Source organism: Lemur catta, chromosome 8 (genome assembly GCF_020740605.2).
Source record: "Lemur catta isolate mLemCat1 chromosome 8, mLemCat1.pri, whole genome shotgun sequence".
Lineage (NCBI taxonomy): Eukaryota > Metazoa > Chordata > Mammalia > Primates > Lemuridae > Lemur > Lemur catta.
The window spans coordinates 56,323,461-56,336,687 of NC_059135.1; the positions used below are offsets into that span (position 1 = coordinate 56,323,461).

Genomic DNA, 13,227 nt, shown 5'->3' on the forward strand with positions numbered 1-13,227 from the left:
TCCAGTTGGAATCGATTATCAGATCCTACATGACCGTCTAATTATAGGGGCATTGAACCCTTTGTAAAGTTATGGATACTTTAAGACTCTGGTGGAACCCAGGGATCCCTTGCTGGATAACAGCACTTATATATTTACACTCTCACAATTATATATTAGTTTTAGAGGGTTCACAGGCTTCCCTGATGTCAAATAAGGACCTGAGGTTAAGAACAGTTGCCTTATAGAAAATAAATGGATTTTATTGAATAGCAATATATTTAGAACTGAAATATCCTTGAGGTAGGAGTGTCTAACAGATTCTAATATATTTCTAAAATTTCTTAAGTTTCAGTAAAACATGTCACAGGGTAAGAAACTCACTTTGACAGCCTTGTCTGACAGAGCCAGGGATGGGGGCTTTCTCTTTACCTTAAGGATGTCATAATTCAGAATTCCTTTGGGCAGTCTCAATGAGACACTTAGATAAATCTGTTTCTTGACTCCACCATTTAAACTGAAATTCATGAGACTCATTTCTGCTTCCCTGTTCCTCTAAGTTTTTGCATTGCCTGGAGAGGATTCTTTATGCTGCATGAAGAAAGTAAAACCAGACTCCTGGTGTGAGGTGTGGCCCCAGAATTTCCTAGGTGACAGCACCTTTAAGTGGGGATTGCAGCACCCACTCCTGCATCCTCTGTTGCCTTGTTGCAGGAAAGCTAACTCCCTGTTTCCCCTGCCTGGGGAAAGGTGTCTGTGTGATTCTCAATGTAGTGTGGATAGGAAATAGGGTGGCTAAACATGTACCATTTCACAGAGTGACCATGTTGGTAACTCCTGGCTCTCCATTTTAGAAAGCTCTATTGGTTGGATGCCTACCTGGATGGCCTCTTTGTCTCTGACCTCAATGGTCAACACCGCCGCAGCCTGGCCCGCCACTGCGTGGATGCCAACAACACCTTCTGCTTTGATCGTCCCAGAGGAATTGCTCTTCACCCCCAATATGGGTATTGTCTCTCTGTGATCCTGGGCTTTTCTTTCGTGCCCTTATACTGTTCATGTAGCTATCTCAGGGGTGCTTTTCCTCCCTGGTAAATGGTTTAGTGTAATGGGTAAAAGCCTGGCTTCCTCAGATGATATGCATCAGCTATTCTGCTGTCTTTGCTGTGACATACCTTTTCACTTTTTAAGTCACGGTGTTTCGGCTGCATACAAAGAAAACTGTGGTTTCAAAAAACCCACTTCTTTAGTGGACTTTCCATGTCAAAGCCACAGTTAATCATGTTCATTCTTGAGCATTTTCTGTACATTGTCCCCCTTTCTCTTTTAGATTACTTCCTATTAGTTCTCTTTCCTTTCTGAGAGTCTCTGTAGAATGTAAACTCCATTTCTTTAAATAGAGAAAAGTTGTGTCTTTTGGCTACTGACTTCTTTGGGCATCAGGGACTGACCCTTCGTGTTTGCTCCAACAGGTACGTCTACTGGGCAGACTGGACTCGCCGCGCATACATTGCGAGAATAGGCATGGATGGAACCAATAAGTCTGTGATTATCTCGACCAAAATAGCGTGGCCCAATGGCATCACCATTGATTACACCAATGATCTACTGTACTGGACAGATGCCCACCTGGGTTACATCGAGTACGTACAGAGAAAAGAATAAAAAAACGGGTAGCTGTTTACTCCAAACTTCAGGGCTCATGCTTCCAGTGTATTAGTCCCATGCGTCTTCTAACTGGCCTGTGTACTGGAAGTCACTCCAAAGTCACTCCTAACTAAAAGTCCTGGGCTGCATGATATGGTGCAATATAGAGAGAGTGTGAATTTTAAAGTCATACAGATCGGGGTATCGCCTGGTGCTTTCACTTATTATTTTTTTCATCTAGAAAATGGGGCTAATAATCTCTTCCCTATGGTAGTCAGCTTATTGGTCAACTCATCTTAATTTTCTTATCTCTTTACTTCATTCTCCCTTCCCAAATATATGATTAATAGATTTTAGTGTTTGAGAAAAAGAAAATAGCAAAAGTGTTGGTAAGAATTTCCCTAAAATATTTTGGTGCATCTATGATTAAGTACAAGGTAGTGTTTTATGAAGCAGTAGAGTCTGTTTGCATAAATTCAATATGATAATGCATTCACATCTTTCTGGCGATAGGATAATTTTTTAAAGTATGTTAAATATACTATTCAATGAAAAAGTCATTGTAAAAATGATAATATACTTTATTAATCAACCAGTACATGTTTATTTTGGGGCATTGCTAGTTATGGCTTAATTGGACCATAGTAATGTCTTCTGGGAAGCATTTATGAATACGTATCTAGGTACAGCCTATTGTGTTCAAAGGCATAGAAGTACCATTAATTCAGTAGAACTATTTCAAAGGCTTTTAGAAATTCTGTCATTTTATTACACTTATTTTTTCTGCCAAAGTCACCGTAGAAAGTTTTGAAGTTCTCTAACCCTATACTTTTTTGGAACATGCCACTGAGAAAGAACGAATACCTGGCACACAATGCTAGTACTCTTTCTTCCTGTGTTCATAGCAGACATGGTTAACTCTCTTTTGTTGAATTGGTTCATTTGATATACTAAGGTAGCCCTTAGCATTCTCACTGCAGAATTTACCATAGGAGATACAAACTCACTCTTAGGGTAGAGACCAACTTTTGTCAGAATCAGCAGAATATTACAAATTAGTTTATTTGTATCATTGTAATGTGATACACTAATAGTGAGACCCTCAGTCCTTCCCCAATATGTGTATCCTCTCTTGAAAGGAGTATCAAAGAGCTGAGTTAGCTTCCCATACAATTTCATCTTGTATCAGAATTATCAAGATGTTTAAAGAAGCTTCAACAACTTCCTCTTTGGACTTGCATTGTCCTTTGAGTCTTGTAGACTATTTTTGGTTTTGAAAGCTTAGTAGGTTTAACTGAAATGGACAGTGTACATATAGACAGTGTTTTTGAAAGCATTAGAAGCAAGAAAATTTTCTAGCTGCTTAATATTCTGTTCACTTATTGATAAGATCTGACCCAGATTATTTGCATAGCTGGATTCTAAAATTCAGGCAGTTAAGTTTCAGTCTAAAAGTAAAATCATAATATTGGGCACTGTGACCTGGGAATGAATGATCCTTTGATATTCATGTACCCATGTTGACTTGACCTCCTCTTGGAGAGGTAGCAATGCATTCAGAAATATATTTCACAGGCTGGGCACGGTGGCTCACACCTGTAATCCTAGCACTCTGGGAGGCCGAGGTGGGCGGATCGTTTGAGCTCAGGAGTTCGAGACCAGCCTGAGCAAGAGTGAGACTCTGTCTCTACTAAAAATAGAAAGAAATGATTTGGACAGCTAAAAATATATATAGAAAAAAATTAGCTGGGCATGGTGGCACATGCCTGTAGTCCCAGCTACTCGGGAGGTTGAGGCAGTAGGATTGCTTACGCCCAGGAGTTTGAGGTTGCTGTGAGCTAGGCTGACGCCACGGCACTCCAGCCAGGGCAAAAGAGCGAGACTCTGTCTCAAAAAAAATTAAAAAAAAAATATTGCACAGAATACATAAAGCAATACATTTTTATAGAGCATCCAACTGCTTCCTTATACATCTTGGGATGCACCGACATATCATTAGAGCTGTGCCTGTGGTTCTACTCTTGACAAAATATAATCATAGAGGTGTCTGAGATCTCTACACAGATCATGCAAGGACTGGAAGGGAAGGTCTCAGGACTACTTTCTGGTCTATGATTTTAAAAAAGACAGTTGGTGACTAAGTTCTGGTCATTTACGTGCATTCTTAGCAACAGAGGCCAAGCAGGTCTTCACATTTTCCTATGGCTTCTATAAGTTACCATAAATTATGATATTTTGGGAAATATTTTTAACATCACATAGCTAACATTATCAAGTTTCTTAGTTGCTAGCTCATTCTACCTCTTGTTTGAGTTTTAGGTTATGTTCCAAAACTTTTAAATATTAAAATGTCAGTATTTTAGAAATGACTTCTGACATAGACTCGTAGTAATGAGACATTAGGACTTGGAAATTTGGCTGTGGATGTTCTGTATCGTCTTGAAATCAGAGAACCTTCCCTGGAGGTTTATTCATCTGGAAAAATGTTCATTAATAGTGCCCATGGCATGACTAATAATAAACATGCTGCTGGTGTATGCAAAGTTAACTCTCTGCAGGCCTGTAAGTTGTGTTCCCCTCAGGTTGTACTGAGAACCCACCTATCCTAGAATAGCTTCTCTCCTGAAATCTTCATGAGAAGTTGGAATTCCAGCTCTATATTGCTATCCTCTGCTTTATTCCAGTGACTTAGGAAACAAGAATGGTGTTCACCCCAGGATTTCAGAAGGGTGCTTATTGGAGAACATCAGCATAAGCGCTTATAAACCTACAACAGCCATACTAGCTGCATCTGCAGGAAAGCAGCTGTGGTTAGGAATTAGATATTGTTGAAACTCCTGTGGCTACTCCTATGCATTTTGAGCACCCTTTCAACTTTTGCATCTTTTGTTCAGTTAAAATAAATCCTTTAAGTTTAGGTTTTGTTTTAATTAAAGACTAAGAGTTTTGGGGAGGAACTGAACTTCAGTTATCTCTAGGAGGTAGAATTTTATTTATTGATTTGTTCATTCATTTGTCCTGAAAGTCATTAGAGGAGAGGGGTTGTCTTCTTCATCGAGTGACTATTTCTTCCTACTGCCACAGGTACTCCGATTTGGAGGGCCACCATCGACACACGGTGTATGATGGGACACTGCCTCACCCCTTTGCTGTTACCATTTTTGAAGACACTATTTACTGGACAGATTGGAATACAAGGACAGTTGAAAAGGGAAACAAATACGATGGATCAAATAGGATGATGCTGGTGAACACAACACATAGACCATTTGATATCCATGTGTACCATCCCTACAGGCAGCCAATTGGTGAGTGGATGATTGAGGAGACTGGCACCATTGCCTCAGGTTATGTGCATGTCATTCTTGTCTCTATAAGCATGGATATTGTTATTTACAAAGGGTTTGTTGTTACTTGTTAGTGTTTTCTCTAAAACACATGCTGAGAGTTGAGAGTATGCAAATATCTTTAGAATTTATTCCCCATACCCTGGAAAGACTACTTAGAACTCTTTCTTAAATCTTACCCTGTTCTTAAAGATCAATCTGTGGGGTTTTTTTGTTTTTGTTTTTGATAAGATTTAACACTTTTTATGTTGTCATGTTTACTTTATCCATTTTGGTGGGAAGACTGAGGTGTTTTAAAGTATGTTAAAAATATGACATTTCAGCCCTAAAGACTTAGGAAAGCACCTTTGAAAACTAAGGGCATTTCCTTATATAACCATAATGCAATTATGACACCTAAGAAATTAATAATCATTTCTTAATACCAAGATCAATCTGCTTTAAAAGAAAATTACAGTCATTATAAAACATCTATTAAATGTCTATTTGTGTATGACATTGCATTATATATCAAATAGATGTTATTCTCAACTTCTAGAAGATAATAACATCGAGAGTAATGCATTTTAGTGTCTCATAAGTTGGAGAATCTAATTTTATTTGTTTGTGAACTTATATTCCTGTTCATGCAATGAAAGCCATGTTAGAAACTTAGAGATAATCTAGCAAAGGTCTGGAGTGTGTGTTGGGGATAGACTGGCTTTTGTGGGTCTGCTTTGCTGTGGTGTTTGGCTAAAACATGGTAAACCTGGGAGTAAGGAAAAATGAGAATTAGTAAAATAGAGATGTCTAGTATTTCTTTCTGGACATTAATATTCCTCATATCATTAGAAGTTCAAGTTAATCTTCACCTCTAAGTGTTGACCCAGAAAATGAGTAAAGGTGTTACTTAGTTTATCTATTCCTATTAATCTTGGCCAAACTTCTGTTTCCTGTATCCTTAGAATGAGGGGATGAATATAGCATCTGCTGGAAACAAAAACTTTCACTTAGATTCTGGGCACATAAATGTAAGCTAAGTTTACTGCCTGCTTTCCCAGGACTTTAAGATACACATGTTTTTTAGTCAAAAACACCAGTGGATGTGCCTCACTTCTGGTAGCACATAAATGAGTTTTCTCAAAGCATAAGGTTGTTGTTTATATAGCACTCTCATCTGTCCCATTTATGAGCTTTTAGAAAAAGCATAAAACTTGGATAATTATTTTTATTTTTCACTAAGAGGTGATGATCATCATGCCAAGGTGGGTAATCAGCTAATCTGTGCTTGATACTCCTTTTAAGCAAATGAATACATATTTTCTTTCTTTTTCACCAGTGGACAATCCTTGTGGTACCAACAATGGTGGCTGTTCTCATCTCTGCCTCATCAAAGCAGGAGGAGAAGGCTTCACCTGCGAGTGTCCAGATGACTTCCACACCCTCCCTCTGAGAGGCAGCAGCTACTGCCAGCCCACGTGCTCCAGCACCCAGTTCCTGTGTGCTAACAATGAAAAGTGAGGCTCTCTTTTCCTTCTCCCCAGGGCCTTTTTATCCCTTGGACAGATGTTGAACTTCAAGGCTCCAGGGGATGGGAGTTTTCTAATGAACCAAGATTTTGGATTAATTAATTCAGTTCATGTGGAACACATCAAGATTGTCAATCTCCAATTTTAGATAATTCTTTCCATGAATAGAAGGAATTTATGGCCGAGCGCGGTGGCTCACGCCTGTAATCCTAGCACTCTGGGAGGCCGAGGCGGGTGGATTGCTCGAGGTCAGGAGTTCGAGACCAGCCTGAGCAAGAGCGAGACCCCCTCTCTACTAAAAATAGAAAGAAATTATATGGCCAACTAAAAATCTATATAGAAAAAATTAGCCGGGCATGGTGGTGCATGCCTGTAGTCCCAGCTACTGGGGAGGCTGAGGCAGTAGGATCCCTTAAGCCGAGGAGTCTGAGGTTGCTGTGAGCTAGGCTGACGCCACGGCACTCATTCTAGCCTGGGCAACGAAGCGAGACTCTGTCTCAAAAAAAAAAAAAAAAAAAAAATAGAAGGAATTTGTTAACAAAACTGTCAGTCCTATTTTTGCAAGCATCCATAGAGAGGAAACAAACTATGTTTTTCTTCTAATAAATTGTCCTGAGTGTCAGGGCCAGAGTATATATGTGTGTACTGAAAACTAGCCCTTAGGAGTGATGGAATTTCACTGTCTTTTCCACACCTATGGGAGCCTACCTCCCTAGTTACCCGTGCCAGAAGATCTAGGGTTTCACGTTCAAGTCCATTTTTGAGCATCTGTCTCTGCTATGAAACATGGCCACAGATTATTTCTCTAACCATGTCCACAGGCCATTAAAGACTTCGGGAACTGAGTCAGAGAGTGGGATGGAGAGAGACGTTACTAGATCATAGCATCTGAGATGCAAGGTAGATTATTGTGGTGATGGAATATCGGAGATTAAGAATCTAACATGCACCTATCATGACATAGGCACTCAAAAATTGTTAGTGCCCTCTAGTTTCCCAACCAATACCCGTATGTCTTTGATAATATCACCCTGCAGACAATCTCAACCAATCACTGCTTCTAGAACCACAGCTCAAAATACCAACTCCATTGTTTGTTGTAGAAGGAATTTAATCATCATACTCAACACATATTTTAAGTATGTATTTCGGTCTTAGCAAACCTGTTCCATCTCATCAAATTATGTTTTCTCTGAAAATACACCACAGTAATTGAGATTGAATTGGTCCTCTTCTAGGGTCATGAGAGAACTCATGCCATTACTTGGAATTCTGTGTTGACTTCTTCTCCTCAGATAGCTGTCTTCCCCCCGCCCGCACCACGCTTTGCTAGAAAGTGCTCTATTTTCTCTGTGCAGGTGTATTCCTATCTGGTGGAAATGTGATGGACACAGAGACTGCTCGGATGGCTCTGATGAAATGATCCTTTGCCCGCAGCGCTACTGCCGACAGGGCCAGTTCCAGTGCAAGGATGGCAACTGTACCAGCCCGCAGACGCTGTGCAATGCTCGCCAAGATTGCCCCGATGGCTCTGATGAAGACCCTTTTCTCTGTGGTGTGTTGAATTGCTTTATGCCTCCTTTGCCCACTTCTGTCTCATTGTGAACCATCACGATTCTGAGGGGGGATTTCCTGACTGTCATAAACCAGAAACAAGTTCAAAGTCCTAGGAGAAAACTCATGGTCCCCTCTATCTCCTTTTTTATAAATTGTTTTAAAAATCCTAAGGTCTTTACAAGGCAGATGGTTGAAGTAGATCATAAGTTGTCTGTATTGGTGGTTCTTCACCTTGTGCTAGGCATTGAATCCTCCTTAAGAGCTAACACTGAGGATGAAGTGAGGGTTTCCCAACCCCATTTTACACAAGGACTCTCAGCTGTAATACTGATTTATGTTTCCATTTTAAAAGGCACCCCCCCAAAAAACCCTCCAAACTAAAAACCATATATCAACAACAGCAATAAACACAAAGTTTGAAAACCAGGTCCAACAGGGGAACAGGGACAGGACAAGGTGTATTTAACAGAACAGGGGATTTAATCCTTATCCCTCAATTATGTATGCAAGAAAAAGATACTTAAGAATTTGGGAGACAGTAATAATGAAAGGAATACCTGCCCACGTAGTAGTACTGGTTGATAATAAGCACATTAGGTCCGAAGTCCCCTAAAATAAATTACAGTCAAGTTCTCCAGGATTCATCAGCATAAATTAGGGCCTTCTATTCTGGATGGCTTCGAAGCTGATAACCAAATGTCCCTGCTTGCAGAGAATCACAAGTGTGAGTCCAATGAATGGCAGTGTGCCAACAAACGCTGCATCCCAGAATACTGGCAGTGTGACTCAATGAACGACTGCGGGGATAACTCAGATGAAGACAGTTCCCACTGTGCCAGCAGGACCTGCCGGCCAGGCCAGTTCAGATGTGCCAACGGCCGCTGTATCCCTCAGGACTGGAAGTGTGATGTAGACAATGACTGTGGAGACTACTCGGACGAGCCCATTCACGAATGCAGTAAGTTCTTGTGGGAGGGACAAGGCATGACCGGGGCAGGGAGACATGGAGAACCTTCATGTGGATTGAGAGAGGACGTAGAGTCCCCTGCTTCAGCCCCATGGGATGCTCTCTCCTGGCTCTCTCTGCAAACTCTGGCATTGCAATGCAAAGTGTAGCTGTATGGCTGGCAGGTTGAACCAGACCCTGTTTCAGAAGTGGCGAATACCTCCTTCTGAGACACGAAATGTCTAACCGTCCATAATATGATGCCAGGAACGTACATTTTGTATATCTAGTGCTTTGTTATTTGAGCCTCAGAGAAACATTATGAGGTAGGGAAGGTGGTTACTAACCAATTTCCATTTTGCTGACAAGGAAATTGAGGCTCCCATTAAGTGGATGGTCCCATTACTATTTAGTGGCAACACTAACACTTCAGCCCCAGGCTTTTTACTTCAAATCCAATCCTTTCTCCCCCGACAAAGTTATACTGCAAAACACGTGAGTGGTGCTGAGATAGTAAGGAGGCTCAGGACTCTGTTTTTCTGCTCATGGTAAACAGATCACATCTAACACAGATACGTGTTGCCAGAGTCAATTTAACTGGTAACAGGGTAATTGTTACTTGTCAGCACCATGTCCTCGGTATGACAAGATGTGACAACTGCAGTACCTTCTGATGCCTTCAGTTCTGACTTTTCTGTTTTTTTCATTTTTTTGCTCACTTTTCAGTGAGCCCTGCCTATCGCTGCAACAACATTACAGAATTCAGCTGTCGAACAAATTACCGCTGTGTTCCCAAGTCTGCCCTGTGCAATGGTGTCGATGACTGCAGGGACAACAGTGATGAGCAAGGCTGCGGTAGGAGGGCTGCAGGGGGTGGGGGAATGACAAGCAGACTATTAAATGAGAGAGGAGAGTGGACTTGCTTTCCTATGTCGTCTTTTCTTTGTTTACTTCTGTAAAAAAACAAAAAACCCTTTTGTTAATTCTTCTAATAACATGTTATATTTTTGTAGCATTTTTCAGGGTTATTGGGGGAATTTAATTTATATCATCTTCAATGACATTCCACCCCAAAGGATGCTATAGTTGAGGAAGACACTGTTAAGATGTTAGAAACTTGTGTAATTTCTCCCAAACATAAAGTTCTTATTCATACTTGACAAGTTTAAATTGTTTGTCTAATCTTATAGATTGATTGAAATTGGCATAAGGGAGGTAGAGAAAAGACTTGGTATCTGTCTCTAAAAAGGATATTTCTAAATCAGACTATTTGTTATTTGGGAATTTTCATATTCTGAATGTCTTTCCAACTTTCCATATCATCTATTGGATAGCCGTAGTCCCTCTGACAACGTGGGAAGATTTTAGGGACAAAAGACTAAATATGGAATTTGTCAAGATCAGGCATATACTCGAACTTAAAACCAAAATGTGAGTGTGTGTGTGTGTTGGGTTTAATTGGAAGAGAGACAAGGAAGATGATGGGTTATTTTAATAACACTGAGTCTAATCCACTGAAGACAATGTGATAGAGATATTGTATTTGTTGTGACATCAATTTAGCCTATCTTCCCAGGCCTTTGTTGCAAATTACAAATCAGATACCAATTCATTTTTTGAACAGTTTCTACAGAAGGGAATGAATCTAGTTTCAAGCAATAAGGTAGGTTAGGAATATTGGCAATGAATCTTTCTGGCATTCCTCTCTCTGGGAGCTTCAGGAATGTGGTGACATAATTCTCAGACTGTCTCACAAGGAAGCCAGTGCCACTTTGTGCATTTCTTGACCATTGGGTTATGAAGTCTTTGCAATGACTGCTTTGCAGAGGACGTGACATGCCATCCTTCAGGGGATTTCCGCTGTAAAAATCACCACTGCATCCCTCTTCGCTGGAAATGTGATGGGCAAAATGACTGTGGAGATAACTCGGATGAGGAAGGCTGTGGTGAGTGTTCAGAGTTCTATGATCCTCATGTGTCACCAGAGCTTTGACATTTGCTGTTTGTACGTAGTTCAACTGTCTATGCTATTCATCCTTGGTGGGCAAGATGACAGCTCTTTGGACTCTTTCTGCTGGTTGGTACATTTCTGCTTTCTCTTCCACTAAAGACATAGTCATTTTCTTCTCAGATGCTTAAAATCGAGCTCTGGGAAGAAAATATTTACAGAAGCATATCTTTTGTGTATTGAATTTGTTTACACACAATTTTTTTCCCAAAAAGAACTTGATGTGACTCACAATAAAGGACAAATATAGTAAGAGAAATAGAATAGAAATAGAAAATCAGGATCAAAGACCCAAAGACCCTGATTCTTCAGCTCTTTCCCCAAAATGACCTTAATAGCAGAAGAGAGAACTTGTGTTTGGATGATTATCCTTCCTGGACTAGCTGATTATTTTAGGAGGGCTAATGGTTAAATAACAGGACAGCTTTGATTCCTTTCTCCCAGTTGAAGGGGGCTGACTACAAAGCATTGGACAGGGAGCTTGAGGAAAGGAAGCCAAAGGTCCAGATCACATCAAACCAGATGGACAGTCCTGAATAATTGGGTGTGTTTTGGAAACAACTTTAATGAAGTCCTGCCCTGAGCATTTATCATTGACTCATGCTATGTGTCAATTTCCAATGGACTAATATGAAATCTCTTCTAACTTAAGTTACCTTTTGGAAGTAAGAAGTGATCACCATTTGCTTTAAGCAATTGAGAGAATTAGGATGCTGATTATACCTGCAAATATCAGTCAGCTAAGAACATCTTACACAAAAGTGTAATCCAATTGGCATTTTATTTTTTATAAGGAAAGGTTCATGTTGAATCCTATAAGAGGTTATCTAGAATTTTTTGAAATAAATTATCTTAAGGGAAGCGGGGAGAGGGGCACAAAAAAAAAAAAAGAAGAAAAAGAATTATCTTAATTTAAGACCAAATCACCTTTGGACAAATCTTATAATAAAGGCCATTCGTTACAGACTCAATTAAGGTTGAAGGTCTAGTTTTGGAGGACGAATGATCTATCCAAGCACAGCTCTGGGGCTTGGGACACAGGAGTGCATTGGCCACTGAGGGCTCTTTGGCCAGCTGGTAAAGGTGTCTCCAGTGTTTGATTCCTGGTGCACACTGATGGCTTGGTGTTTTTCTTTTCCAGTCCCCCGGCAGTGCACGGAGAGTGAGTTTCAGTGTGCCAATCATGAATGCATTCCCTCTCGTTGGCTCTGTGACCATAACAACGACTGTGGGGACAACTCGGATGAGCGGGACTGTGGTAACTATCAGAGTTTTCTGAGAAGCTTACCGTAGAGTCTTGTACTGTGACTGAATGGGGACTTCAAATTAGTGTTTATACAATTCTTTACAGTAAAATTATATTCATGTAATTTTTATGATAGATAGCCTTCACATAACACAGTATCTTCTGCTGTGTATTTTCTATGCTTTATTCTTAACTCCCAGCAATTCTAGATCAATCATAATAGGGGTAAATAGTGAGGAACTTTTAAAAATCTGATTTTAATGTCAACATTTCTTAGGAGCAGACTTTAATTTGCATTGGCCTTGTGAACAAATGAAGACATTGATCTTCCTGCCATTCCACAGAAAGTCGCCCTAAGAAATACACTACTCTAGCTCCCGGGGGTAGAGGTCCGAGCATTGGGATAGGAATCCTAAACCCCAAGTGATTTTTATAGCTCCTTACAGATTAAGTGTTGGGTCTGAGGAAAATCAGCAAACATTAAAAATTGGGGAATTCTGATTTCTGAGGAAAAGCTTAAGAGCTGGATATTATTTACTAGAGGGGAGATAGGTACTTCATCTCCGTGTGTTGAGTGGGGAAAGTGTGAGTTTTCAGGGTTTGTTCCTTTGCTAACCACAAACTGTGAACCAGCCATAGGGCACAGATAGGAATGTGATGGGCCACTCACTATACTCCAGATACCTAATACCTGTCTGAAAATGACAAAGCCTTCCAGGAATGACAGTCTTTTCTCTTCAGAGATGAGGACCTGCCATCCTGAATATTTTCAGTGTACGAGTGGACACTGTGTGCCCGACCAATTCAAATGTGATGGAAATGCTGACTGCCTCGATGCCTCTGATGAAGCTAATTGTCGTAAGTCCCTAGACACCTGTAGTGCTGCTTACCTGAAAGTATAGATATAGTAATTTGGACACTAGTCAGCTACCACTTCTTAGATTAAAGGGCCACAGGTATTTTCTGTTTGGCATCCATTGATAATTATC

At 40.3% G+C, this 13,227-nt stretch overlaps 1 protein-coding gene across 1 annotated transcript in view; it reads left to right on the forward strand.

Moving 5' to 3' along the window:
- LRP2 (LDL receptor related protein 2) overlaps positions 1–13,227 on the forward strand; it is a 195,954-nt gene that overhangs the window by 146,320 nt on the left and 36,407 nt on the right. Inside the window, exons 51-60 of the mRNA XM_045558741.1 lie at positions 834–986; positions 1,452–1,622; positions 4,711–4,934; positions 6,292–6,469; positions 7,840–8,036; positions 8,751–8,996; positions 9,711–9,839; positions 10,811–10,930; positions 12,134–12,250; positions 12,980–13,096. Coding sequence (XP_045414697.1) covers positions 834–986; positions 1,452–1,622; positions 4,711–4,934; positions 6,292–6,469; positions 7,840–8,036; positions 8,751–8,996; positions 9,711–9,839; positions 10,811–10,930; positions 12,134–12,250; positions 12,980–13,096 — 1,652 coding nt within the window. The remainder of the gene's footprint in view (positions 1–833; positions 987–1,451; positions 1,623–4,710; positions 4,935–6,291; positions 6,470–7,839; positions 8,037–8,750; positions 8,997–9,710; positions 9,840–10,810; positions 10,931–12,133; positions 12,251–12,979; positions 13,097–13,227) is intronic.